This window comes from Solanum verrucosum, unplaced genomic scaffold (assembly GCF_900185275.1).
Source record: "Solanum verrucosum unplaced genomic scaffold, falcon-dt-bn FXZP01000103.1, whole genome shotgun sequence".
Taxonomy (NCBI): domain Eukaryota; kingdom Viridiplantae; phylum Streptophyta; class Magnoliopsida; order Solanales; family Solanaceae; genus Solanum; species Solanum verrucosum.
Window position 1 is genome coordinate 423,987 of NW_026020048.1, and position 25,772 is coordinate 449,758.

General features: G+C 30.9%; 1 protein-coding gene and 1 pseudogene across 1 annotated transcript; both read right to left on the minus strand.

Annotated features, from left to right (window-relative positions):
- Positions 1–788: 788 nt before the first annotated feature.
- LOC125822719 (flavonol 4'-sulfotransferase-like) lies at positions 789–1,837 on the minus strand (annotated as a pseudogene).
- A 5,619-nt stretch (positions 1,838–7,456) lies between these two features.
- Positions 7,457–11,138, minus strand: LOC125822684 (receptor-like protein kinase HSL1). The gene is made up of 2 exons (XM_049502114.1): positions 8,463–11,138; positions 7,457–7,935 (listed from the first exon to the last, which is right to left on the minus strand). Exons 1-2 carry the CDS (start codon positions 11,071–11,073, stop codon positions 7,544–7,546), a joined length of 3,003 nt encoding a protein of 1,000 aa, XP_049358071.1. The 5' UTR covers positions 11,074–11,138; the 3' UTR covers positions 7,457–7,543.
- Positions 11,139–25,772: the final 14,634 nt, after the last annotated feature.

A 25,772-nucleotide genomic window follows, 5' to 3' on the forward strand; every position in this document is an offset into this window, starting at 1 on the left:
CGTTTGGATACCAAATCATAAAATGAAATTAGAGTAAAAGCTTTGAACGGCTGCGGCGGCGGCAGTTACAGGGAAATCAAAGGCACTTCCTTGAAGACAATTTTCTCCATAACAAGGTTTTTTGGTATCAAGAGGTAAGTTAAATCTCAAAACTAATTTGTGCTTGCTATATTGATGTTTTATTAATATGATTTGCAAATTTATCTGTTGTGATTTTGTCAATTCAATCATTGTTTTGAGTGTTACAAATATGTAAGCAGCAAGGAATAGAACACTTCAATTGTAAAACTACCCCCAATCTTAGGAGTTGGTATAGTGTAAACAATTGTATGCTTGGACAAACTTTTAGGGGGGCGGAGCCTATAGCAATTAGAAAAATCTGGTCCAAAGTGGGGAGGGGCTTAAGTGCTACACTTGGCTAATGGCAAGGACAATTTTGGTCCAAAAAACAAAATTGTGTTATTTCAGTAGTTCAGAGATATTGTTTACCCTTTTCCCAATACTCAATGATTATAATAGAATAGTAGAAGGCCCTGATGAGGCGTAAAAACTAATTGTCCAAAAAAAAAAAAAACTAATGAGGTTAAGAGACATTGTTATCAGAGATAAGTTTCTATATACCTTGATAAATGTAAGACTTAAACGTGTGATTTTAAATAGAAATCATGAAATATGAAGTATTGATTACAAAGTGAAATGCAAAAAGAAAATAACGATAGTGATATTCTGAAAGATAACGGAACCACTCTGACATACAATTTATTTCATTTAAGAGAAATAGGATTTGCCTATGAATTTGTGATGGTTGACACACCAAATTTAAAGTTTGATCCTCTTAGCTTTTCTGTTGTGATATGATCCATTCTTTCTATCATGTTATCTGTTAGATGATTCTTCCAATCTCCGGGCTTACCCTTCCTGAAATAGGCACTGTTATCTATCTGCAAAGAGGATATTGGCCGATCCTGCCCATTCTTAATCACCTCCAAATTGCTCAAGTTGTCAAAACTACATAATTTGACAATCCTTTCTGGTAACCCTTCTCCCTCTTCGTCCCTTGAAAATGGTTTTCCCATGAACTCAGCCAATTTTCTCACGTAGAACAATGTGTCTTTTGTTAATTCTTCATATTTGAGAAACAATAGTGATTCTGGCTTGTCTAAACTTTGTTTCCAGTACCCCAAAACATGATCCCAGTACGGTCCCCACATTGTTTTCCCTTCACAGAACAACTCGAACCCTTCCTCAAAGGAAATTAACAGTTCTGTTGTTTCATCCGACTCTCCTTGCTGCAGCCATGTAAATCTTTGCATGAAATGCCAAAGAGAAATGAAAGTGTCCTTGGGTTCCCTGCACAAGTAAATCATCTTTGTACCGTCCAGGGACTGGACAGATTTGGGTAAAGCATCAAATGGTATATGTGTGGCTATAAGAGGAATATTTTGAGCCTTCATATCAGAAGAATGTTTTGGAGAATCAAATTCCAAGGAAGGGATGAGAACATGAGAAATATTAGTGAGCAATTGTTTTCCATATTAAAATGATGTCTAGTTACAATCACGTAACACAGAGCTTTGAGCCATGTGCAACCAGTTTTAGGAGCACTACAAATTTATATTTCGTTCCAAGAAGACTTAAAGTTTTGTTGTGCTGAAATGATAGCTTGAAGCATTGGAAACGGATACCAAAAGCCTTGGTACTGATACAAATCCATGAAATCATTAGACCCTTTTTCCTTTGGAAGCGTTGATATAAGCTTCTTGAATTTAGAGCTCGCTTCTTCTTCGGCAACATGAGAGAGGTTTATGGTCATATTATTGACGGGGGGAGAATCCATGAAGGTTCAATTCAACCAAATACTGGCTAGCTAGCTAGCTTATCAGGGAATGAAGAGAAGATAATAGATGGATCATGGATTGGGTTGTGAGAGGTTCTCTTTTATCTATAAAAAATAATTATTTGACTTTATACTTACTATTTTACTCGCAATGGCATATTCATATATGCTATATATGATATATTTAATCCTGCAAGTGTTAGGCCGTCTCAACAAGATTGAACATGCCATTACTAGTCCTTCACATGGGCTTAGATATTTCTTTATTCTTTGAGATTTTTCTTGTTTTGCTTATGTTAACAAAAGCAATTTCATATCCAGGATTTGAACTGATTAAAGATGAAGTAGTTACCACCGTCCTCCACAACCTTTGTTGGTGAGATTCTACCTTAGTTATCACTTGACGAGTGATTCAATTCCACTATTAATTTTATAGCATCTAACTCTGTCAGTTACATAGCCAGCACATGTTATTGCAATAAGTATTTCCTTCGTAATTTTTGGGTGATCGGTTTTATGGCTACTGCAGATGTTATTTATTTTTTTAGTTATATGATTTTTTCATTGGAGATCGATAAAATATTGTATATTATTCAACTTATACAATTGATCATAAGAAATTATTTCTTTACATTTTTCTTCGTTATTCATCAGAATGCATGTATCTCTGAAGCTCTATCTCCACTTATAACAAACAATTCAATTTTAATTCACTTATAAATATCCATCTTAGGGTGAAGACAGGCATATGATACTAGTAGCGTTTGGCCATTCGATACCATATCACGATATGAAATCGTGAGATGGAACTAGCGTTTGGACATGCGCTTTCACGCTAATTCCTTCTCATGATTTCATATTATGAGATGAAATATCATATTCTCCAAAAATCATGATATGAGAATTTCATATCATGATTTGGGATTTTTTAAATACAAAAGTTAATCCACAAGTTTATATTTTGTTAAAACAACCCCACATTATATCTACTAAACATTTATTTCGTATGTAAATAAAATTAATAATCATATTATTACATTTAAAAAACTATTATTCTCACCAACATAAAATTTATTATTACTTTAAATTTGATGAATATAAATGATAAAGTAGGAATTGATTTGGTGAATATAAATAAATAAGAGCGGAGGGAGTGATACTTTTTTGGTTTTTCATAATAAGAAAAACTTTTCTTTCAGCTACATATGAAAATGTTTTAAGCAATTTAATATGAAAAAGGACAAAATTGGTGATGTATGTTTGATAATCACTACTTCCAATATGTTTGATTTTAGCTCAAAATTAATGCACTGAAAATGTGTAATTGCACACAAGTGAAACAAGGCATGAACCATTATGATAATTGACACACTAGTGAAAATTATCATAACTTGTACATTGTCACATAATTATTTGTGAGAATATCAAAGGAGTGATGAAATATTTATGGTCTATGAGCATGAAAATATAGTTGCTAATGATATTGACCAACAAATGACTCAAAGTAAAAATGTTGGTTCGTCTTCTCGGTCATATGATCGAAAAATGCAAGTTTAACGTGAAGAGATTGTTCGTACTATGTGGAAAATTATATTAAAGACTAGTACATTACAATTTATGTTCAATTTTTTTATTGAATTAAAGTTTGATCAATTAAAGTTAGATGAAACAATTACTTAAGTGGAAAACAAATAGCTTTGTAATAATTTATTATGCAATTTTATAATTTTTTATTTATTTGGTAAGATTGAATAAACAATTGGAGCTATTTTAATAGTTTTACAACTTAAAAAATTCTTATGTTTATGAGAAAATATACCATCCAAAAATACCATGTCGCATGACCAAACAAAACTTTAATTCATCTCATAATTTCATATTTTGATATCATATCGTAATTTCATATCACAATTTTATATCGCATGACGAAACGGGGCCGAAATGAGATGGAGAGAACAAATAAGAATCGTACTATGTATCTAGGCAAAAATTATGTTATCCCTTTGATTCAATCTGTTTCAAATGAGTTGGTTATCCAATCATACAAAAGTGGATTAACCATAGTCTACTAATTGCACTTTCTTTAAATAGGTAAAGGTGTAGATACTTCTAAAAGAAAAATGAGTTATTTTTCTTTGATTTAAGAAAAATGAGTTATTTTTCTTTGATTTAAGAAAAATGGCTTCCATATGTAAATTAAGGAAAAAATAATTGTAACTTTCTTAAATAAGAAAAATATTTTTCAAAAATTTTCTTAAACGGATCCAGACTTGAGATCTGACTTCTGACATATAGACTCGATTCAAGACCACTCAGTTTTCAGAAAAGAAATATATCTTTTAAGAAAACATAGAATCTTGCTTGCAACTTAGATGTACTTATGTCTTTACCTAATAAGAAGTATTGGATAATATGGGTGTAATATCATCCCTTTTTATTCATATCAATTATGAATTGGGTCGAATATTTTGTCTATTTAACTTAACACAAGTGATGAATGGAGCAGTAATGAGGAGAAGAAAGAACAATCATTGAAAGTTTTGGTGTTGACGTGATATTAAAGAAAGTTAGGGTGTTGAAGCATTAATGAGGAAGAATTAAAGAGCCACCAAAAATACTGAGGAAATTATAAAAGCTGAAAATGAAAGGATATTGAGAAAATGGGCCACCGGGAGTCAGTATTAAAGCCCGAGTAAGTACTGACAAATGTACAGTGGGGTCAAAGGCCCACAAAGAAACTGGATTTGTAATTTGGGCCTGTTATGTGTACACGTGCATGGGCCTATCAAAATCTTACTATTGGGAAAGCAACCGGGTCATTTGCACTTTTGCCCCTAACTTTTTTGCGAGCATAAATTTGAGTATTTTTGTATCATAATATCTCACAAAGTTATGCCCCGCGCCATTAAAGAATATAGGATTAATTACAGAAATTCACCTTTTAGTTTACTTATTACCACTATTCCCAATAAGTTTTACAAATCTCCAAAATCCCTCATTTTCACGCATCATATTAGTGTATCTCGCGCATCAGATTAATGTATCAACGCATCAGATTAACGTATATCGCGCATCATATTAGTGTATCAGCGCATCAGATTAGTGTATCTCGCACATCAGATTAGTGTATCATGTATAAAATGTAATGTATCTTACTTAACGATTAATGTATCTCGCACATCAGATTAATATATCAGCGCTTATATTATTGTATCAGTTTGAGGAATTTCTGTAATTATAAACTTTTAAGGGATAGATTGTAATTTTGCCTTAAAAGTATGTGATTTCTGTAATTTGCCCAAGAATATTATGTCCATTGAGGATAAGTTTGATTTTTAAGGGAAAAAATTAGAGAAAAATTACTTTTTACACGATAAAGTGTTTATAGATGAGTTAACTTTATGTATATTAGTAAAATGGAGTGCATTGAATAATAAGGAATTGGGAATTTATTTCTCAACTTAATCTACTATATCAACTTTGCTCTAAATCCTATTTCTTTCTCTTGTTTTTACTCTTTTTCAATGAGACAAGAGGGTTATCTCACGTACATTGAATTGAATGATAATGAATTGGGAATTTTTTTTCCAACCACCCTGCCCTTCACCAAAGACAAACTTATTGGATTAAGTTCAACTACTATTTCATAAGTTCATATCATCCATTTTACCCTTAATTCTTCTCCATTTATTTTTCTTATTAATAAAAGATATCTCCCTTTAAATATATTTAGGAATTAAGATCATGACGCGTTTATAAAATGAAGAAAAGAAAATGTCTTTTTCAGATTTTTTTATTGTAAAAACGAGAATCTTTTTATAAAAAGGGAAAAGGGTTCGAAATATATTCGAACTTTGACTGAAATTGTTGTAACAATTTCAAACTTTGGACAGGATCTATTATCCCATGCACTATTTAATAGTGTATTTTAAAGATATATAGGGTAATAGTTCCTGCCCAAAGTTTGGAATTGTTACACCAATTTCGATCAAAGTTCAGATATATTTCAAATATTTTCCCTTTATAAAAAGGACATAAAATTATATCGCATTCTAGGTCACTTTCCTCCCCGTGAAAATAAGACTTATGCAGTATATTTATACCAATTTATTGTGAAGTTCCAAAGTTTACCTACCTCAGATATTATTGTATCCTTCCATTTTAAAGGGTGTGAGGTGTCAAATAGTGACCACCCAGAAGAATTGTTGTATAATTAGTTAGAAATAGGAAAGATAATTAGTTACTTATCCACATGGGAAACAAATTAAGTACAACAAATATGAATAGAAGGAATTGTTGTTCCAACTACCATGTCCTTATTCAATGAACAAAACTATTGGATAATCCCTCTAAAGTAATTTCAAAGTTTTTAGGTTCGTTTGATAGTTGGTTAGAGTCATACATATATTATTAGTCAATGAAGAAATTAATTATAAATGAACATATGCATCATTATATATATGTATTACTAGTTATGTATGTATTATCCTTCGTAAAATAATACATAAATTTCCTCGTAACTTTTACATGTATTATTTATTTATACGGATTTCTGAAAAGCTTATATTCTATCTAAATTTCTTCTTCTATAAAAAAAAATACATAATTTTCTTCAAAACTAATAATTTACATAACTAATATCAGTACCAAAACATCCTAGATGTTTCCCTAAAAACAACCTTTTTGTTTACCTTTTCAATGTAAAGAGTAATAGGTATATACCTAATGTTTTATTTGAATTTTGAACAGTCCAGATTTGATAAAGTTGATCCAATAGCTAAATTATTCTTTTCATTTTCTTAATCCCAATATTTAAAATATTATAAATCAAGTAAAAAAAACAAGCACACGTGCAAGAAGTCTCAGATGTGGGCTACCAAATGGCTAGTGTCCTTGTGGATATGCACTGGATTGTCCTCTTCCCTTAGCTATATTTCTGGTGAACTGTTTCAGATGTATTTGAGCCGTAGAGATGAATAAGCTAAGGGACCCCATTACACTTTAATGAGAAACAGGGCCATAAATAACTCACCAAACTATACTACTTCCTAATAATTGGCTTCACATTCTCTTACACAGTTACAAATTTCAAAATACTACAGTAACATCTTTCAACAATTAAGCCTAGAGGAAGCTGAAATATTCCCCTTCTTTTGCTAGTTACTTCTCCCTCCGTTTCCATTTGATTGTCTGGTTTTGATTTGATACAAGAGTACTAACAAAATAACTGGTTTTTAAAGTTGAAACTAAAGAGTTGACGTAAAAGGAAAGAGATATTTTTTTTTAAAATGGATTATAGATGGAAGTAAGACAAACAAATGGAAACGGAGAGTATTAAAAGCAGTAGTTCAATTGTAACAACTAACTTTAAAATTTGCTTAATTAGACTCAAAAGAATAAATAAAAATCACTGTCAAGGAAATAGAGTATAGGTAGCACATTTAAGATCTTTTATTGCCAGATAGTAAAATACTTACTGCAATAACTTTTGGTAGTTGGATGAGATTTTTACAATGAAAAACAAGCTTCTTGATCCAACTCTATTTTTTTTCCTAATATTCTTTTTTTCATTCAACTTCAATTCTTTCTTTCCCATCAACCCAAACATCTAGTGGGAAATAGTGGGGAAAGAATTAAGTAGTTAGCAGATGAACAAAGAAGTTAATTGAGTCTCACTTTTAAAGGACAAAATTTGTTGAGACATTCTTAAGCTACACTTCCTTGATCAGATGCTTCTTCATAGTAATAAGGTGTCAACTTGCCATCCTTTGAGGCAGCCTTGGGCAAGTTCCCACCACCCACTTCTTGCAACATTTTAACGACTCGTCTCATCGAGGGTCGGTTAATTGGGAGAGGGCTAGTGCAGAGTAGGCCAATGTTTAGGGCCTTGCATATCTCCTCCTTGAAACAAGTATCAAGTTTAGGGTCAATTACATGATCTACACCCTTTTGGTCCAATGTACTGCACACCCATTTCACCAGATCCTTTTCCCCGAACTCAGGATCCACAGGGCGTTTCCCCGTTACAAGCTCTAGGATGACCACACCGAAGCTGTATATATCACTCTTCTCATTCACCCGCAGTGTGTATGCATATTCTGGAATGCAAAAAAGAATTCAGTCAACTCAGCAGTTGCAAGGAAACAACACAACAAAGAATGACCACATGAAACCAAAAATATGGGTGGGTGGTTATAAAACTTAGCAGCCGCCCACAATATAGCTAGCTGTTAAGATTTCAAACATCATAAGTGGAAAGCTAAGTATATCTTTTTCTACAGTCCTAAAGCAGTCTTTTGTGCTCAAGAGCCGGAAACTCGTGGAGCCTACTTAACTGTTCACAAACTATGATCTAGAGCAATGGTACACTGTTACTGTATTAGGGGGTACTCCAGATATGAGCCAATTACTTAACAAATGTGGAATATATAGGAAATATTATAGTATATAGATCTAAGCCTTCTACACAATAGATGCCACATAGCTACAGTAATACTAGTCTCATTTTTTGAAAGGCTACAGTAATCCAGAAACTTACAGGCATAACAATTTGCAAGTAAAACTCAATATGAACAAATTCAACACAAATTCATGAAACTGAAGCTGAAAAAGTTAATCCACTAACCTGGAGCAATGTAACCACAAGACCCTGCAATAACAGACATGGACTTGATTGCCTTAGCATTGGCATCAACCGCCTTTGCAACACCGAAGTCGGCAACACGAGCTCCAAACTCACCATCCAGCAAGATGTTATTTGACTTAACGTCTCTGTGAACGATAGGTGGAGCACAGTCATGATGCAAGTAGGAGAGTCCCTCAGCTGCATCCATGGCTATCTTATATCTCATAGGCCAGTCTAGCAGGCCACTTTTGCTGCTGTGTAGCAAATCACCCAAACTTCCATTAGGCATATACTCATAGACCAGAAGTTTGCAATCCCTAGTTGTACAACAACACCATAGCTTAACAATGTTCTTGTGTCGAATCTTCCCCAACGTCTCAACCTCTGCTTCAAATCCATCTTCTTGAAAGCTACCTTTCTCGATATCACTACTCTCATCTACTATTTTCACACTTCTCAAAATCTTCTTCACCGCAACAGTGTCACCCTTGCTCAGAACCACCTTGTAAACCTTCCCAGAAGAGCCACTGCCAATTAAGTTGTCCTCATCAAGAGCATCCAAGATTTCATACTCGTTGAAACCCAATTTATGAAACGACATCAAAGTCCATTTAGACTTATCAATAGCCCTTTTAGCTTCCTTAAAATTCTTGTACTTCCAGTAGAACCAAGCAACCCCAATAACAAACACCAATCCAGCAAGGGTGAAGAGTAACCTCAATAACCAAACATAACCAGCAGTTTTACCTTCAGCTGTTCCTTCACACAAGCCCTCAATGTCTCCACATAAACCAGCATTCCCCAAAAAGCTACTCTTATACATTTCCTTTGCATAAACAGGGGGAACATCACCCGAAAGGTCATTATTCGACAAGTTCAGCTGATTGAGCTTCAAATTCTGCAACTCCACTGGGATTTTCCCTGAAAACTGGTTCCCTGATAGATCAAGATAATTCAAAACAGACAAGCTCCCAATCTCCTTGGGGATATCTCCAGAAAGATCATTGTTTGCCAAGTTCAATTCATTCAATTTCTTCAAAGAATGAATCCCACTTGGAAGCTTACCAGTTAACTCATTGTTGTGAAGATCCAGCCTTCCCAATTGTCCAAGAATCACCAGGCTTGCAGGTAAAGGCCCAGAAAACTGGTTATCATTGCCCACAAAATCAAGAAGATTTTCCAGAGAACTAATCTCCTCTGGGATGGAACCTGAAAATTTGTTCTTAGACAAAATCAAAGCTGATAAATTTGAAGCACCGGCTATAGTTTTCGCGATATCACCGGAGAGTGAATTGTCCATGAGCTCAAGCAGAGAAAGGTGTGGCAGACCCCAGAACCCCTCCGGAACATCACCGGATAACTGGTTGTGTGCCAATCTCACGCGCAGTAAGCTCCGGCATTCACTCAAACTCGCCGGAATTTCACCGGAAAGTAAGTTATTTATCATCAAAAGCTCCAACAACAACCCTTTCCCACACAAATTTTCCGGAATTTCACCAGAAAAATTGTTTTCTGACACATCAATCCACAACAAAGGTGAATTTTTTCCAAGATGTTTAGGTAAACTCCCATTAAAACGGTTGTGAAAAAGGCGCAACTCATACAAGTTTGGTGAAGTTGCAATGCCTTGTGGTAGTTCACCAAACATCTGGTTCTCATAAAGATTGAGTGACTCAAGTGGCAGCTCACACAACTCCCTCGGAATCGTACCAGTTATCCGGTTCATCGAAACGTCGATTCGCCTCAACGCCGTCATTTTCGACCACCCATTCACCGGAAATTCCCCGGTAAACGAGTTGTTATACAGCTCAATTTGTTCAGCACTAGTCAGCTCAGTGAGCCAACTCGGAATCGGCCCATCCAAGTAGTTAACAGCTAGGTCCAAATCCACTATCTTCTTCAAGCTCCCCAATGTGTCAGGAACTTCCCCAATCAAATTACAGTCGGAAAGCCACAAAACCTCAAGATTCGTCAGATTCCCCAGCTCCGGCGGGATCCGACCCGTAGTAAACGGGTTGTACGACAGATTCAGCTGCTTCAACGTCGTAACGTTCCCGAGAAATGCCGGTATACTCCCGTCAAGCAAGTTTCCAACTAACCCAAGAACTTCAAGCTGCTGAAAAGAACCAAAACTCGCCGGAATATCTCCGGTAAAGTTATTACCCGACAAGTCAAGATATTTCAAGTTTGGGAGCTCAGATAAACTCGCCGGAAGTGTACCCACCAAGAAATTCTGCGCCAAATCAAGATGCTCCACTGCTTCACACCCAGAGAAATCTTCAAGAAGAGTACTGTTGACAGAGTTGTTATACAACGAAATGTAACGAAGCTTCTTCAACCGACAAAGCAGAGTCGGAAAAGGACCAGCAACATTAGCATTAGAAAGGTCCAATGATGTAACAGAGCGAGTCAATTGGTCACATGAAACACCAAACCAGTTACATGGTGTATCATCATATTCATTCCAGTTTGAAAGAACATTATCAGGGTCATCAAGTCCAAGCTTCACATTATGTAAATAAAGACCCTCTTGGTTAAGTGAGAAAATCAAAGTTGGGAGCAAAAGGGTAACCAAGATTTGAAGAAACATTATTGAAATTGAAGATTTCATTTTTTGGTTTTCTGGGGATCAAGAAAGAACAAAGAAGAAGAAGAAAGACTGCAATTTTCTTTTTTGGAAAAGGGAGTAGTAAAAGCTGACTAAGACATGTTAGTATTAGTAAGTTATTTTTTCAGAGAGACATTTATAGTGAATTGGTTTTTTTTTTAATTTTCATATATTATCCTTTTTTTCAAATATTCTTTGAATGTGGAAATGATTGTGTGTGTTTTTTTCCTTTTGTTATAGTTTTCCATGAGTACAAAAAAATTGCATCAAAATCTGGGTTTTATCTAAAGAGGAAACACAACCATTTTTATATATGAGTAATGTTTATTTATTATTATCCATTGAAATACGTTAATTTATTTATTTTTTAAATTTATTTTTTAGATATATAATTTTTTTATTTTTAATGAAGAGTAAGGAAAGGAGAAATGAAAGAGGAAATTAGAAAGTGAGGAATCGAACCTTATCAAATTAAATTAAACGTTCATATAGTTAACTAACTAAGCTATTAAGATTCTCCAAAGAAAGATGATCATGTGGTTAACTCTTATATTTTTCACGTTAAATGATGTATTATTATAAGTAATTTTAAAATTAAATCAGATGTTTCCGTTGTAAAGTTTATATTATGTTTTGTGTTTAATTATTAAAATTTTGGTTGAATTAAAACGTGTATACCATTATTGAAAAATTATTATTAGAGTAGCCAAAAAAAATCATATAATTAATAAGTAGTGTATATGTTTGTTAATTTGTTAGTTACTAGTACTAAACATATACTATATTGATTATTAAAACATTATCTATAACTTTTTAAAAGGAAAAATCATTTTGGCCAGAAAATTTGTCTAGAATTTGGCCGTAATGGTAAAATAACATATTTCACACTATGTTATTTTACCTTTTTGAATATTTTTACCCTTTTAACTTTAATATATTTTAATTAAAAATAGAAAAAAAAATCAATTTATTTTAAAATTAAAAAAATATTATAAATTTTTTGGTCATTTAGCATTACCCTTTTTTAAAAACAAAATTGAAGTAGTTTCATGTGATAAAAATGGATAAAATTTAAACCGACCAATTCGATAGAAAGGTCTTTAACATTTTTGAAATAAAGATGTAGAATTTAATTAATTCATTTTGTGCTACACTAATTAATGGTGGAAATACCACAATTTATTAGCATGAACTTTCATGTTGTATGGGTCCAGTTTTTAATTATGGTAACGTATTTATGACATCGATTCAAATTTTTAGTCTCTTTATAAACATTGCATAAAATGAGCGTTATTTTCTAATGGTTTTATATTATCAAGTGAATGCATAGTAGCTACTGATAAAATTTTGAATTATTAAAATGTTAGTGAAATAATTAATCTTTGGCTATCAGAATATTCTTTCAAAAGCATAAAACTTTAAATAAAAAGTTCAGCATTGCAATTTTTTTACAAGATAAATCACTTGCAAATATTGACATGCACAATTATTCAAATATTTTACTTGTTAACTAAAATTAATGTCACGATCCAGACCATCGTGATTGACACCCACACTAACCCTTCTGTGGGAGAAACATTTATACTAATTAGCTAACCAACTTAATCAAAATACTAAAGCATTTAAGTTACGGAAGGAAGTTAACTGCTAAGGAAAGAAATAGGGAGTTCCCATAAACTCCAAATCAATAGTCTAACAACTAAACAAATGCGGAAAAATACACCTAAAACCTGAAAGTCAATGTACCAAAACATCTAACAAGATCCATAAGTCTAAACAAGAAGGGTTACAACCCCAAACTAATGTACTAACAACTACTAGAAAGTCTAAGTCCGAAATGTGGACATAGACAGAAAGAGAAATCATGGCAGCCCGAAAGAACTGGCTCACCCTTGAATTCGATCGGCGATGACTGATCTTCTAAGCGAGGTCTGTCAATAGCCGTCTGAAGATGCCCTGTACTCAACAAAGAAAGAGCAAGTGCAATATCAGTACACAACCACAGTGTACTGGTAGGATCACGCGGCTATCCCACTAAGTGCAACATATATAAGTCAATACAACATAATAATAACATGCATATACCGAACATATACAATATCATCATCATTTACGAACAACGTACAATTTCACATTCTCAAGATACATAATTATATCAACTCATTGGTCCTCTCATGGAACTCAAACCCAAACAGTTAGCATACCGGAACGTGACAACTGATCCAAGTTAATGTGTCGGAACGCAACACCCAATCCATTCAACAAGCCACAATCACAATCACAATCACAAGTACATTCTCATAATCATACAATCAAGTCATGATTCATGGCATTCATCATTCATCTATCTCATTTACAACTAGTGTGATTAATAATGCAACATTCGCATACATACACGTATTATAATGAAACAAGAACAAACATATATCACACAATCATGAAATCACAATCATCACCTACCTCAAACAAAACTTGAATCCCCTAAGAAACTTGATTCTTCCATTTTCGGATTCGTTCCGTTTGTTCTTGGTCTACAAACAATTAATTTAACATGGAAAAAAATAAACAATAACTAATTACCCGAATTACTAACAATTCTATCAACCCCAGATCATACCCATGTTCCCCATATCCAATTTAGGGTTTTTTCCATCATAATTTCCATATCAAAACTCTCCCCATCGATAATTACCCAGTAGATTACGTTCTACAGATCGAAAACTGATTCGCGGAGTTAAAATCTTACCTTTAGCCTCAATAATGGTGAAAAACCGTCAAGAAAACACCTGGGTTCGTTCCTTAGCTCTCCAGTTCGAAAATTGCATAATAAAGATGTTTTGGAGTTTATTTCCGACTTTAAGTCACAACTGTCCTGCCACAGCGGTACTCACCCCGCTACAACGTCCCCGCCCTGGTGGGAATAATCCGCCTCAACGGCTTGCACGAGACCAGTGAGTCGATTTAAGAATTCCAAACTCCCATTTCATAACACACCTTCATCCCATGATACTCAGAAAATACTCGTTCATGCTAAAATCAATTTCGGGAGCTCTATTTGCCCGAATTCAATTCCCTAAAGTCGTACGGGTTCGTTAACGTTTTAGCTATCTACTCATGTGATCAAAATCGTAATTAGATCACCCAATTGCTACCAGATTTTCCTAGACCTTACTGACTCCGATTTCGTCCAAATCTGAACTAGGTTGGAAAATCTCAAGATACTACGAAAAAGTTTTTCGGCCCAAAATTTTTCCCCGTTTGCCTTTCTATAACAACGAAAGCAGGTCGTTACAATCAAATATATTTTACGTTATAATTGTAAGTAATGAAATAAAAATAAGGTATAATTTTATATCAAAACGACTTCTAACATTATCGGACGGAGTGAGTGGTGTTGTTAAATAACTTGAATGATAAGCATTGTCTTGAGCAATTCACCAGCCAGCAGTAAATTAAGGTTATGAAAATAATATCATGTACGTGTCAGATATATAAATTTAGAAATATAGATTTGAAGAAAAATGTCAGCTGTAATTAGGAGTATAAATCACGACATATATATCTCATGACAATTGGTTAAATGTATTCAAAATTCCCAAATAAATTATCAATATACTCTATCACAAATGATATCAGTAAAATCTCCTCATGTGTTTGACTTTGACCTATATTTATACTAGTATTATCCTACATCTCCTCATTCAAAATTTCAAAGTTTTTGATATATTTAAAAGCGGGTTTAGAGGTAAGTTATATAAATATTAATTATGAATAAATAATATATATCATATTTGCTAGCTAGAGTAGTTGATTAAGAGAAAAAGTTATTTTTGTATAAAATTAATACAAATATATATTTAAATTATAAGAAAATCTATTATTTTATATAAAATAAAAGATGAAATAATATATATATATATATATATATAAATATTATATAAAAATTGGATCTCACGTCTATTTTTATTGAGTTGTTGCAAAGTAACCTGCACATGTCTAATTTTAGAATTTAATTAATCCTAATACAATATTGTAGTATTATGAATATACTAGAAAGTATTGAACTATCTCTGCTACTTATATTAAAAAAATCTAAACAACAATTTGTCAGTAAGAATAAAGATCAAGGGGAATTGTTTGACAGAATTACTTATATATTAATTTTTATATAAATATATAATGCTTGATAGTTAGTTGTTAGAAAATGAGTAATCTATGTATAAAATTATTATCGTTTGTAGAATAAAAAATAAAATAACTTATATTAATATTTATATAACTCTAATCAACTATTGAACAAAAGGTTGTATATAATGAACCGCCAAATGGACATGATTTCACATATATTAGAAGTTGAAGTCTGAAAAAATATTGTGAACTTGAACAAGTTACATTTGGATAATAATTTATTTTTTTTATTTGACAACCTTTTTTTGTGAAAATAAAAATAAAAATCTGGATTTCTCAAACAAACTTCAACTTGCCAAGATTCACCGTCCTAGGATTTAGCAAAGTCAAGGAGACAAAAAGAAGCAGTAAAAAGAGTGTTCATAGTTTACCAAAGTAGTCAAAATGTCAAATACGCCCTCCATTGTATTACTTTGGTCCGATGAATTTAAATTAATAATTTAAAATTTAAATTTATATATTATTATTTTATCTATTTTACTTAGTTATTTAATAAAATAGTAAAAAAAATCAATTGAATTGCTAAAAAAATAATAATTTATTTTTAATACAGGGATCAAATAAAATGAGAGAGGAAAAGATGGAACTTTAAAATATGTCTTCCCAAAATTTACCTTTTCTCAATAAATTTAGGGGCATTACCCATTTCTTGGTCATTGCAATTTTCTTTCGAATTCAAAATAAGATTCCTCTAGCTTGTAACCATAAATAATTTTCTATGTTAAAGTAAAAGTGAACGACTAATATGAGACATAAAAAATGATAACGATTATGTTATTTTCTATTAATAAATCTTTTACCAGTTAATTAACCGTCTATTATTTGAAATAATGTGGCCATAAAGGTAAATTATTAAATAAATAAAAAGTAATACTGAATTTTGTCAATAATAATTGTCAACTTAATTAATATAACGTGATTTTATTAGCATGCTTGTTGTCTGTTTTTTCTTTTCATTATATACCAGGCAATACTTTATAGTAAACACTTTATTCACAAAGTTGTTTAAACTTTGCCCTGCACATTCAAAACTGTTTTTGTTTTCTTCATACATAAATTATTACTTTTACACACCCAAAACTCATATGTATGAATATACTTTTTACTTTTCATAGACAAAAATTGAAAAGTGGAAACATAAATAAACAATTGGGTTTTATTTGTAATTCAAATTTAATTGACTACTCTTTATGTTTAAATTAATTAAACTCTTCCTAAACATATTCGTAATTTGTGAAATTAGTTAAGTAATTAAGGAAGTGAAATCTAAATAGGAGAAAACGAATGATTGAGGAGGACAAAATATGAGGTTGGTACGTGGGACAGGATTTGAAAATAACTGATGCTACATAACAACATTTAACAAGTACTGTACGGCGAAAAATATTTTTCAAATTTTGTATCTTTGGTTGACAAAATACTTGAAAAATATATTATTAGTTTTTTTAAAAAAATAAGTTTTACAAGGAAAATGATTTTCCTAATGCAAATATGAAGAACAAATTTCAATAGATTATGTTTTCTAGTTTCCAACACAACTCATCTTTACTCCACGCCCCTTACGTCACCTTACCTTTGTAACACACACCAAAAAAAATAAAAATGCCTCCCTTAATTTTTTGGAAATATTTTTAAAAAAAAAACATTTTCGTGAACACCTAAATCTCTCAATTGAAAATAGTTCCATGTAACAGCAACATGTTTGTACTAATTATACTACTTATACTGTAATGTTTTTTGTCCAAAAAAACCGACAGCGGCCGTTGATCTGTTGACTAATGATGCATTTAGATTTACTAAGCACCTGAGGATTTAATTTGCAATGTTAATTACTTACATTTTACGGGGCATTAAATAATTTGGGCGTCTTAATTACTTTAAACAATGTCATCATTAATAAGTACTAACCTATTCTCATGTCTCTTAATCTTCACAAATTTTATGTAATCGTGTGATCAATAGGGTAAAAGAGCTAAGTGGTCCAAGTTAATCTTTTTATTAAAATATACTAAACCACTCAAGAAAAATTATTCCCAAATGGTTAAATCTCTCTAATTAAATTTACATAATGATCTCTTCCATGTGGTTTGTTTGCCCCACCTCCTTCAACATATATATCTAATTAGAGATTTCGTATTTAAATATTGTGTATTAAACTATTTTTATTTGAGCCCTTACAGTTACGTACTATTAAAATGGCGTGAATCCAAATTAATTAAACGATCGATAATTTTATTTAATTAAGATCTTTCTTCCATAAATGCATAGATGAGATAATTGATAATGAAAGTTCATTACATACGAACCATCATTTCTTTCATTGGCTAGTAGCATAGCAGAATTTTGACTTTCCTCTTTCAAATAGTACTCCTACTACCACTCCCTATAGACTACAATCCTACATAGTAGAAGTGTTAATCTTTTTTTCTCCCTTTTTTTTAATAAGACAGATTCAGAATTTAAATTTTAAAATAATAAATTTTGGACATGGTTTCACCCCTTCATATGTGACTTTGAATTTTAAAATAATAAATTTTGGATATGGTTTCACCCCTTGATATGTGACTTTGAATTTTAAAATTTGTTGTCGCAGTAGTAATACTTATATGAAAGATTTGCTCTCTAATAATAAATTAGTAATATATATTCTCTGTCTAATAATAATTGTCTAATGCTATTGACTTGCTATATAGATTAAGAAGTAGTAAATAATAAGGGTAATTTTATCAAATCACTTTTATAAGTCATTTAACCATTGATAAATAAATAGTATTTCCTTCGTTTAAAAAAGAATGGTCTCCTTTCTTTTTTAGTTTGTTTCAAAAAGAATGATGATCTCTTTCTTTTTTTGGTAACATTTTAATTTTAGCTTTTCACGTGGCATGTTTAAGGCCAGAAGATTAAAGGGCAATTTTGTACATTTGACATAGCTTTAATTTAGGACCACAAGATTCAAAAGTCTTCTTTATTTTCTTAAACTCCGTGTCAAATCAAACTAGACCATTCTTTGTGAAACGGAGGAAATATTTAATAGCAAGGGAAAAATAGATATAAAATGATAAATTGTTCATTAGTTTTTATTATAAATTGAACAAGTATTGTTGAACATCCCAAAATAATATAATGGACAAGTAAATATGAAGGAAAGGAGTAAATTTTTATGTAAACATAAAAGTGCTCCTATATTTAACGATTCTTGCTATAATGAATTATAGCCAATCTGGTAAAGCCTATGTCTTAGTCAAGCTTTACATCATCACTTCAAATAAACTCTGATGTTCAAAGAAAATTGAGAGTTGTGACTAAGGTTTATTGCATCCAAAAAATAGTACCTTTTCTAGTCAAATATCCAAAATTAATATGCATTATTTTGTATCTAAAATATATATGTTATATATTAATATATTCAAAATGTATATATTTATTAACTACTATTATTTTGGTGGAGGCTATATTTATCAATTTCTCTTCATTTAAATTCTAATTCAACTCCCACCAAAATCTCTGCTAGCTGATTTTGTTAAATATCTAGGATCACCACATTTAACAAAACCGAAAAAGACTCGAAAATGAGTTTGTTTGGATTAACTTTTGGCTTATGATTAATAAGTTAAAAGCTATTAATATTAAAAAATTTAACTTTTGACTTTTAAGCACTTTTATATTTTATCCGAGCACTACAAAACTGATTAAAAATTATTTTAATTTTAAAATGTTAAAATAGACCAATCCAAACAGGCACAACTCCGCACAAGAGAGCAAAGTTAAATCCATGTCAGTTTATTGCACTTTCCAAGTACAACTCGTCAACTCCCAATAAATAAGCTAGCGGTATAGATTTGAGTGTTTAAAAATTATCTTTAAGGGCTCGTTTGGTCATGCGATAGGTATCATAATATGGAATTATGATAGAATATCATAATATGGAATTATGATAGAATATCATAATATAAAATTATGATATGAAATTGAAATTTTATTTGGACATGCGATATGAAATTTTTGTGTTGTATATTTTCTTATAAACATAAGAATCTCATAAGTTGTAAAACAATTAAAGTAGCCTCAATTATTTATTCAATCTTACCAAATAAACAAAAATTTATAAAATCGCACGATAAATTATTACAAAGTTATTTGCTCTCCACTTAAGTAACTGTTTCATCTAACTTTAATTCATCAACCTTTAATTCAATAAAAAAAACTGAACATAAATTGTAGTGTACTAGTCTTTAATATAATCCTCCTACATAGTACGAACAATTTTCTCACACCGAACTTGCATTTCTTGATCATGTGACCGAGAAGACGAATCAACATTGTTGCTTTGAGTTGTAATAAATACAAAACGGTAGAAGTAATAAATTAGGTGTTGGAGTAAATAAAGAGAACAAATTTATTACTCAACAATCGGTTGGTGCGAGTTAAAGTAACTATATTTTGGTGAGAATAATAAATTTTAAAAAGTAATAATGTGATTATAAATTTATTTACATATGAAATAAATGGTTAGTAGATATAAATGTGGGGTTGTTTAAACAAAATATAAACTTGTGGATCAATTTTTATATTAAAAATCCTCAAATCATGATATGGAATTCCCATATCATGTTTTTCGGAGAATATGGAATCAGCATTAAATCGAATGTCCAAACGGTGATTTCATCTCACGATTTCATATCGTGATATGGTATCACATGGCCAAACATCTACTAAATTTTTGTTTGGATTCTTAGTTCAAAAATTAAAATTTTAAAGCTTCAAATTCTTACTTCAAAATCTATAATTAAACGGAAGCTAAAAATACATTTCTTGATGCATAGTAGTTTCCGGACGAGAAATTAAATTCCCAAAAGAATGATACGTAAAGTATAAACCTATATAGTATCTCACAAGCTTAATTGTTGCAGTTACCTTTCTATATTTATGTAAAAAATTATTTAATATACAAGAAAGAATTTGACCTATTATCACTCAAAATAGCAAATGTACTAGTCTCTTTACTTTGACTAGGAAGTAGGCTTTACATTAATTTATTTTTTGTTCATGTGCCCAAATTAAACGTCCAATGTGCTTTTTTGCTCTATATTCATGAGGCATGTCGGAAATATTTACTTCGTTTAGTTGCCCGAAGTTCGAATTTAATTTTGCATGAGGCATGTTGGAAAATTACATATTCAGAAAATATATAGGACATAAATAAATCATAATATAAGTCATATTTTACAAGATTAAAAGTACTACTAGTTAAATATTAATAATAAATCTCCAAATAAAAATGCAAGTATGTATAATATAAAATAGAATAGAGAAATTATTTGGTGTTCAAGTGAAAAAGTCTTACCTATACCTCTTTTCTTTATACCCTGATTTATATTTTGTTACCGACAAACGTGGATACATAAAAGAATTAAAATGTGGCATGGATTGATCCAAAAAAAAAAAGTAATTTTTAAGTTTAAAAAATCCAATTTTAGTGACTTTTGAGTCAAAAAATAAAAAGCACGGAAAAATTTTACTTTTGATTTTTAACTTTTTTGTAACTGATTTTAAGTTATTTTAACTTTGTCAAACACTCTTAAAGTTAAAAATAACTTAAAAGTAGATTTGACTAGGTTCTTATAATGTCAGAAAACTTTATAAATTTTAACACATCGATAATGACGTGGATTCCACTATACGGTGACTTGTTTATGTTAATAATTTAAATGAGGTGTGGTAATAAAAATAAGAATTTAGTGGAAATTATTAGAGGTTATTGGTCTAGTTGATGTACTTTCAAGAAATTAAAGGACTTAAGCATATAAGAACCTTCGGATCGAGAATGATTACTGTGGGATGGATAGAATTTCTTTATTCTTAATTAAAAGTCTCAAATTCAAATTTTGAATATAAAAAAATTTATATTAAAGAGTGTTTTCCTCTCTTGCAAAATGTATATCTAATCATCAATCAAGGCCTCAATACGAATATCGAACAAAAAAGAAAAATATGAAAGGCTTTTAGCAATTGATGGAATGATGAGGTGATCTTTTATAAGATTATTAAACTCTCAAAAAGAAGGAAAATAGAAAACGAGAATGAATGCTAGCTCATCAAAAATCCTATAAGATTGGGAGAAATCACTAAATGAGATCTCTTTGGGACCCCATGATATATGTTTCCTTTTACAAACTTTGAGGCAAGATCAAAAACCCTACTCAAATAATAAAAATATATATTTTGAAGTGAAAAAAACAAAAAAGTTGAATAGTGTAAAGATTCTAAAAAGGCAAAGTTGTGTCAACAACCCATTTGAGTTTGTTCCTCACTCCATATTCATCATTCTCATCTTATGCTTCAACCCCACACCCTTCACCAATATCTCTCTTCAATCTTTCACGCCCTGTCATAATTTACGTGACACACTTTAGACTTTTTCATATCATGTTAATATTTTAGACTTTTTTTATATCACAAATCATTTTTCATTCATAAATTTCATGTCTAATCAAATATAACCAGTATAGAGCCTAATATTGTAACTCCAAATCCCAAAGGGGAGGAAAAGACACTACCATTTTCTTCTTTCTTCTTCTTCTTTTTGTCACTCACTTTTTAGTATAAGAAAAGTTGAATTTCACTACTTGTTGTGGGAACTCAACTAGTTCCTTTTACTATAATATTTGTATTGACCCAATCTCAAATAGCCTTTCTCTTCTTTTGTCACACAAAGAGTCCCTTTTTTGCTAACTACCAATGCTTTGTGAATGATTACTTTGTGGTGGCCTTTTGGGACCTAAGTATTATCTTAATCAAACAAAAAAAATCTTTTCTTTTTTCAATTATTCAAATTTACACTTTAATACGTGTAAGGAAATAAATATTCTTTGTGTTTAATAATATGAAGCAAACTCAAATTATATACCTAGTACTTACTACTATTACTATATTATCCTTTTGAGTTGGAGAATTGCCAGAAATAAATCACATCAAATTACTATAGTTAATAAATATTTATGAATGGCATAATCACGTGAAATTGGGTAAGACGTGACTAACTCTGGGACCCTATAGATTTAACCTATGTATTTTAAATTATATAATAAACTGTGGAAACTTTCATGTGGTAGCATATCAAATCCAAACCAAACTATATTGGCATCATCACAACAATTAAGAACAAATTATTAATATTCTATCGTCTGCATAAGATCCAAATTGCGATGACAACCCATGTACTTACAAATTAGTTTTCAAAGAGAAATACAGTTGTCTGAATCAATTAATTATTAAATCATACTGTATGACGACTTAGGATGGGGCAACAACTAAGAGTAAGAGGTAGAGAAAGAAAATTAAAGGAAAAGATAGTCACAAATGACTAATAACGATGTATGTATCTATTATTGTACGTTAATTAATTTAATACTAAGGGGTCGTTTGGTGTGAAGCAGTGGCGGAGCCAGGATTTTCAATAAGGGGGTTAAAAAATTTTAGAAATAGACACACGAAGTAGTCGAAGGAGGTTCGACATCTACTATATATATAAAAAAAATTATTTTAATCATGTATAATTAATATAATTTTTTGCCGCAGGGGGTTCGGATGAACCCCCTGAGTACAAGGTGGCTCCGCCCCTTGTGTGAAGGATAATTCCAAATAGTCCTGGGATTAAATTGTAGTACCACTTAATTTTTTGTTGGGTTGACAAGTTCGGGATAACTTATCCCGTGATTAATAATTAATAGTGGGATAAGTTATCCCTCCCCTTGGGTAGTATAGTAATCCCGGGATAAAATAAGTAAATGACAAAAATGTCTCTTTCAACCCTTTTGTTACATCACTTTTTACATTCATGAAGGACATTTTTGTAAACAAATAAATTGTTCTTAAAATTTATTATTTTGAACACAACAAACCAAACACTCAATAAAAAATAATCTCATCATAATTTATCCCATCATAATTTGAATTCAAACCAAACTACCCATAAGTAAATAGAACTTAAATTGATTTTTCTGGATCTTCACATGAATAGATTACTGGATTCATTATTTCTTTCCTACCGATATACATAGACTATGTCGTTTGGTTTAAATTCAAGTTATGAAGAGATTAGTTGTGATAGGATACATTATGATGGGATTAGTTATGATGAGATAAGTTATGATAAGATTATTTTTTATTGAGTGTTTAGTTTGTTTATTCAAAATAATAAATTTTAAGAACAATTTATTTGTTTACAAAAATTCCCTTCATGAATGTAAAAAATGATGTATAAAAAAGGTTTGAAGAGACATTTTTGTCATTTACTTATTTTATCCCTGGATAAGTTATCCCAGGATTACTATACTACCAAGGGGAAGGATAATTTATCCCAGTACTAATTTTTAATCACGGGATAAATTATCTCAAACTTACCAACCAAACAACAAATTAAGTGGCACTATAATTTAATTCCATAACTATTTGATATTATCCTTTACACCAAACGACCCAACTATATACGGTTATACACATTTTGTACGACTATTTAGATTAATTGTTTTAAAAGAAAAAATGGGTATTGGGTAAAGCTGAACTAGTCTTTTATTTAAGGCCCACCTAGTAAATTACTACTCCTCAAAATAATATCAAAGAAAATATAAACACCAAGTAATGGAAAATTACCTTAGTAATTCTATTCATACTTTTAAATAATTATGTATTTTAAATATATGTATTTTTGTTAAGATACACTAAAATAGGGAGGAAGATGAGCAAGATTTGTCCATGTGTCTCGGGTACATGCGAATTCACTTGGATATAACGTATCTAGAGAAAATTACACATAATTTTGACCTTATATTATATCTCAAAAAATGCATATATCTGGACATATTTGAACGTGCTAAAATCTTCTAAGATTCGTAATAATATTATAAATTAGAATGTATCTAAGTAATTAGCTTATAAGAGTTTAGGTACGTTGTCGAGCAAGTAAGATTATAAAAGGTGGATGAATAGTGATTTATGTTGGGTTCGAAAGTGAATATGGCGTCATGTGGAAGCTTACAATTGCAAATCATTGAGATGGTAAATTAAATGACAAACAAACCTATTCTAAAAGACATAATATTATTAGAGTTTGGTCAAACGACCTACATATTAAACACTAATAAAAAGAAAATATTAAAATTGTTGAGGGAAAATCTCCCATAAACTAAACTCTTAAACGTCTACATTGTGAATGTTATTTATTGTGTTATGCTATGCGAATAAGGATCTTCAATTTATAGATCTCCAAACTTTTCTTCTAAGGAAAGAATAAATCAAATATAGAAGAAAATTATACTTTTTCTGAAAGAAAAAGTTCAAGCATTTATGATAATACCTTGACTTTTCTTTTAAAAAAAAAAAAAAAACTTCAAATAAGGAAAGAAAATTAGGGCAAAAGCCTAACAAATATTTCAAGGGATTATTCTATGGGGTAATTTTTTTTTGTTGCTTGTGGTTGTATTTTCTTTTATCCTTTCTGGCAAATTTGGTCTTTTTTAGAGAATCATGGAATCTAAAACTTTTTACAGCAAATAATATACAATAGTTAAAATAAAAATAAAAATGACAACTGCTGACTAAAAATATATAGGATAAGCCTACTCTCCAGCTTTTGGCATTTATCTAAAAATGATATAAGCAAAAAGAAAACGAGACAAAATGGGAGATTGACAAAATTACAAAAGAAATTTAATAATAATATATATATGTTGATAATCCATGATAATTTTAGATTTTTCAACTTTACAGGGATGCAATATTTGTCTTGGTTATTTTTGGAACATTAATTAATAATGCACCTTGGATTAAATCAAATTACTAAATTCCATATTTTAGACCTTCACCTAGGGCTTGGAATTATTCTAGCTTTTGATATTTTTTAGAATAGAATAAAAGTGTATAATGCAGAGACTTGCATATAACAATCCATGACAGAGAGATTTAACGGGCGTTTAAATATAAAAATTGTGATACTAACTATAGTTATTTTCCAAATCACCAAATTTATTATCTATTCAAAGATCAATATAATAAGCTATCATCTCATTCATGATTTCTTAAAGAGAAATATTGATCACCAAATGATTTTAGTTTCAGAAACTAAAAAGAAACAACATAAGTTAAAGAAAAACTACATAATTAGACATAATTCACTATCATATATATTATTGTTATTTATATTTATAAAATATTACGTATCTTATCATTAATTAAAAGTTTTATATTATATATTGAAGAAAATACACTTAGATACATGTATATTTGCTACTAGATAGGGATAGAGGCGAGCGATATTCAGACATATCCCAGATACACGTGAATCACACTAGATACATGAATTTATTTCTATTCGGTGTGATTCGCATCCCAGATACATGGGAAAGTGGCGAGTGAGATGGGAGAGAGGCGATCGAGATTTGTAATGTATTTCAGATACATGCGAATTTATTTGGATACAATATATCTAGAATAAATTACACTTAATTTTGACCCAT

Coding starts and splice junctions, on each gene's coding strand:
- LOC125822684 (XM_049502114.1), bottom strand. CDS start 11,073: ATGAAATCTTCAATTTCAATAATGTTTCTTCAAATCTTGGTTACCCTT. Junction 7,936..8,462: donor TTGTGGTTACATTGCTCCAG/GTTAGTGGATTA, acceptor TTTGCATTCCAG/AATATGCATACACACTGCGG.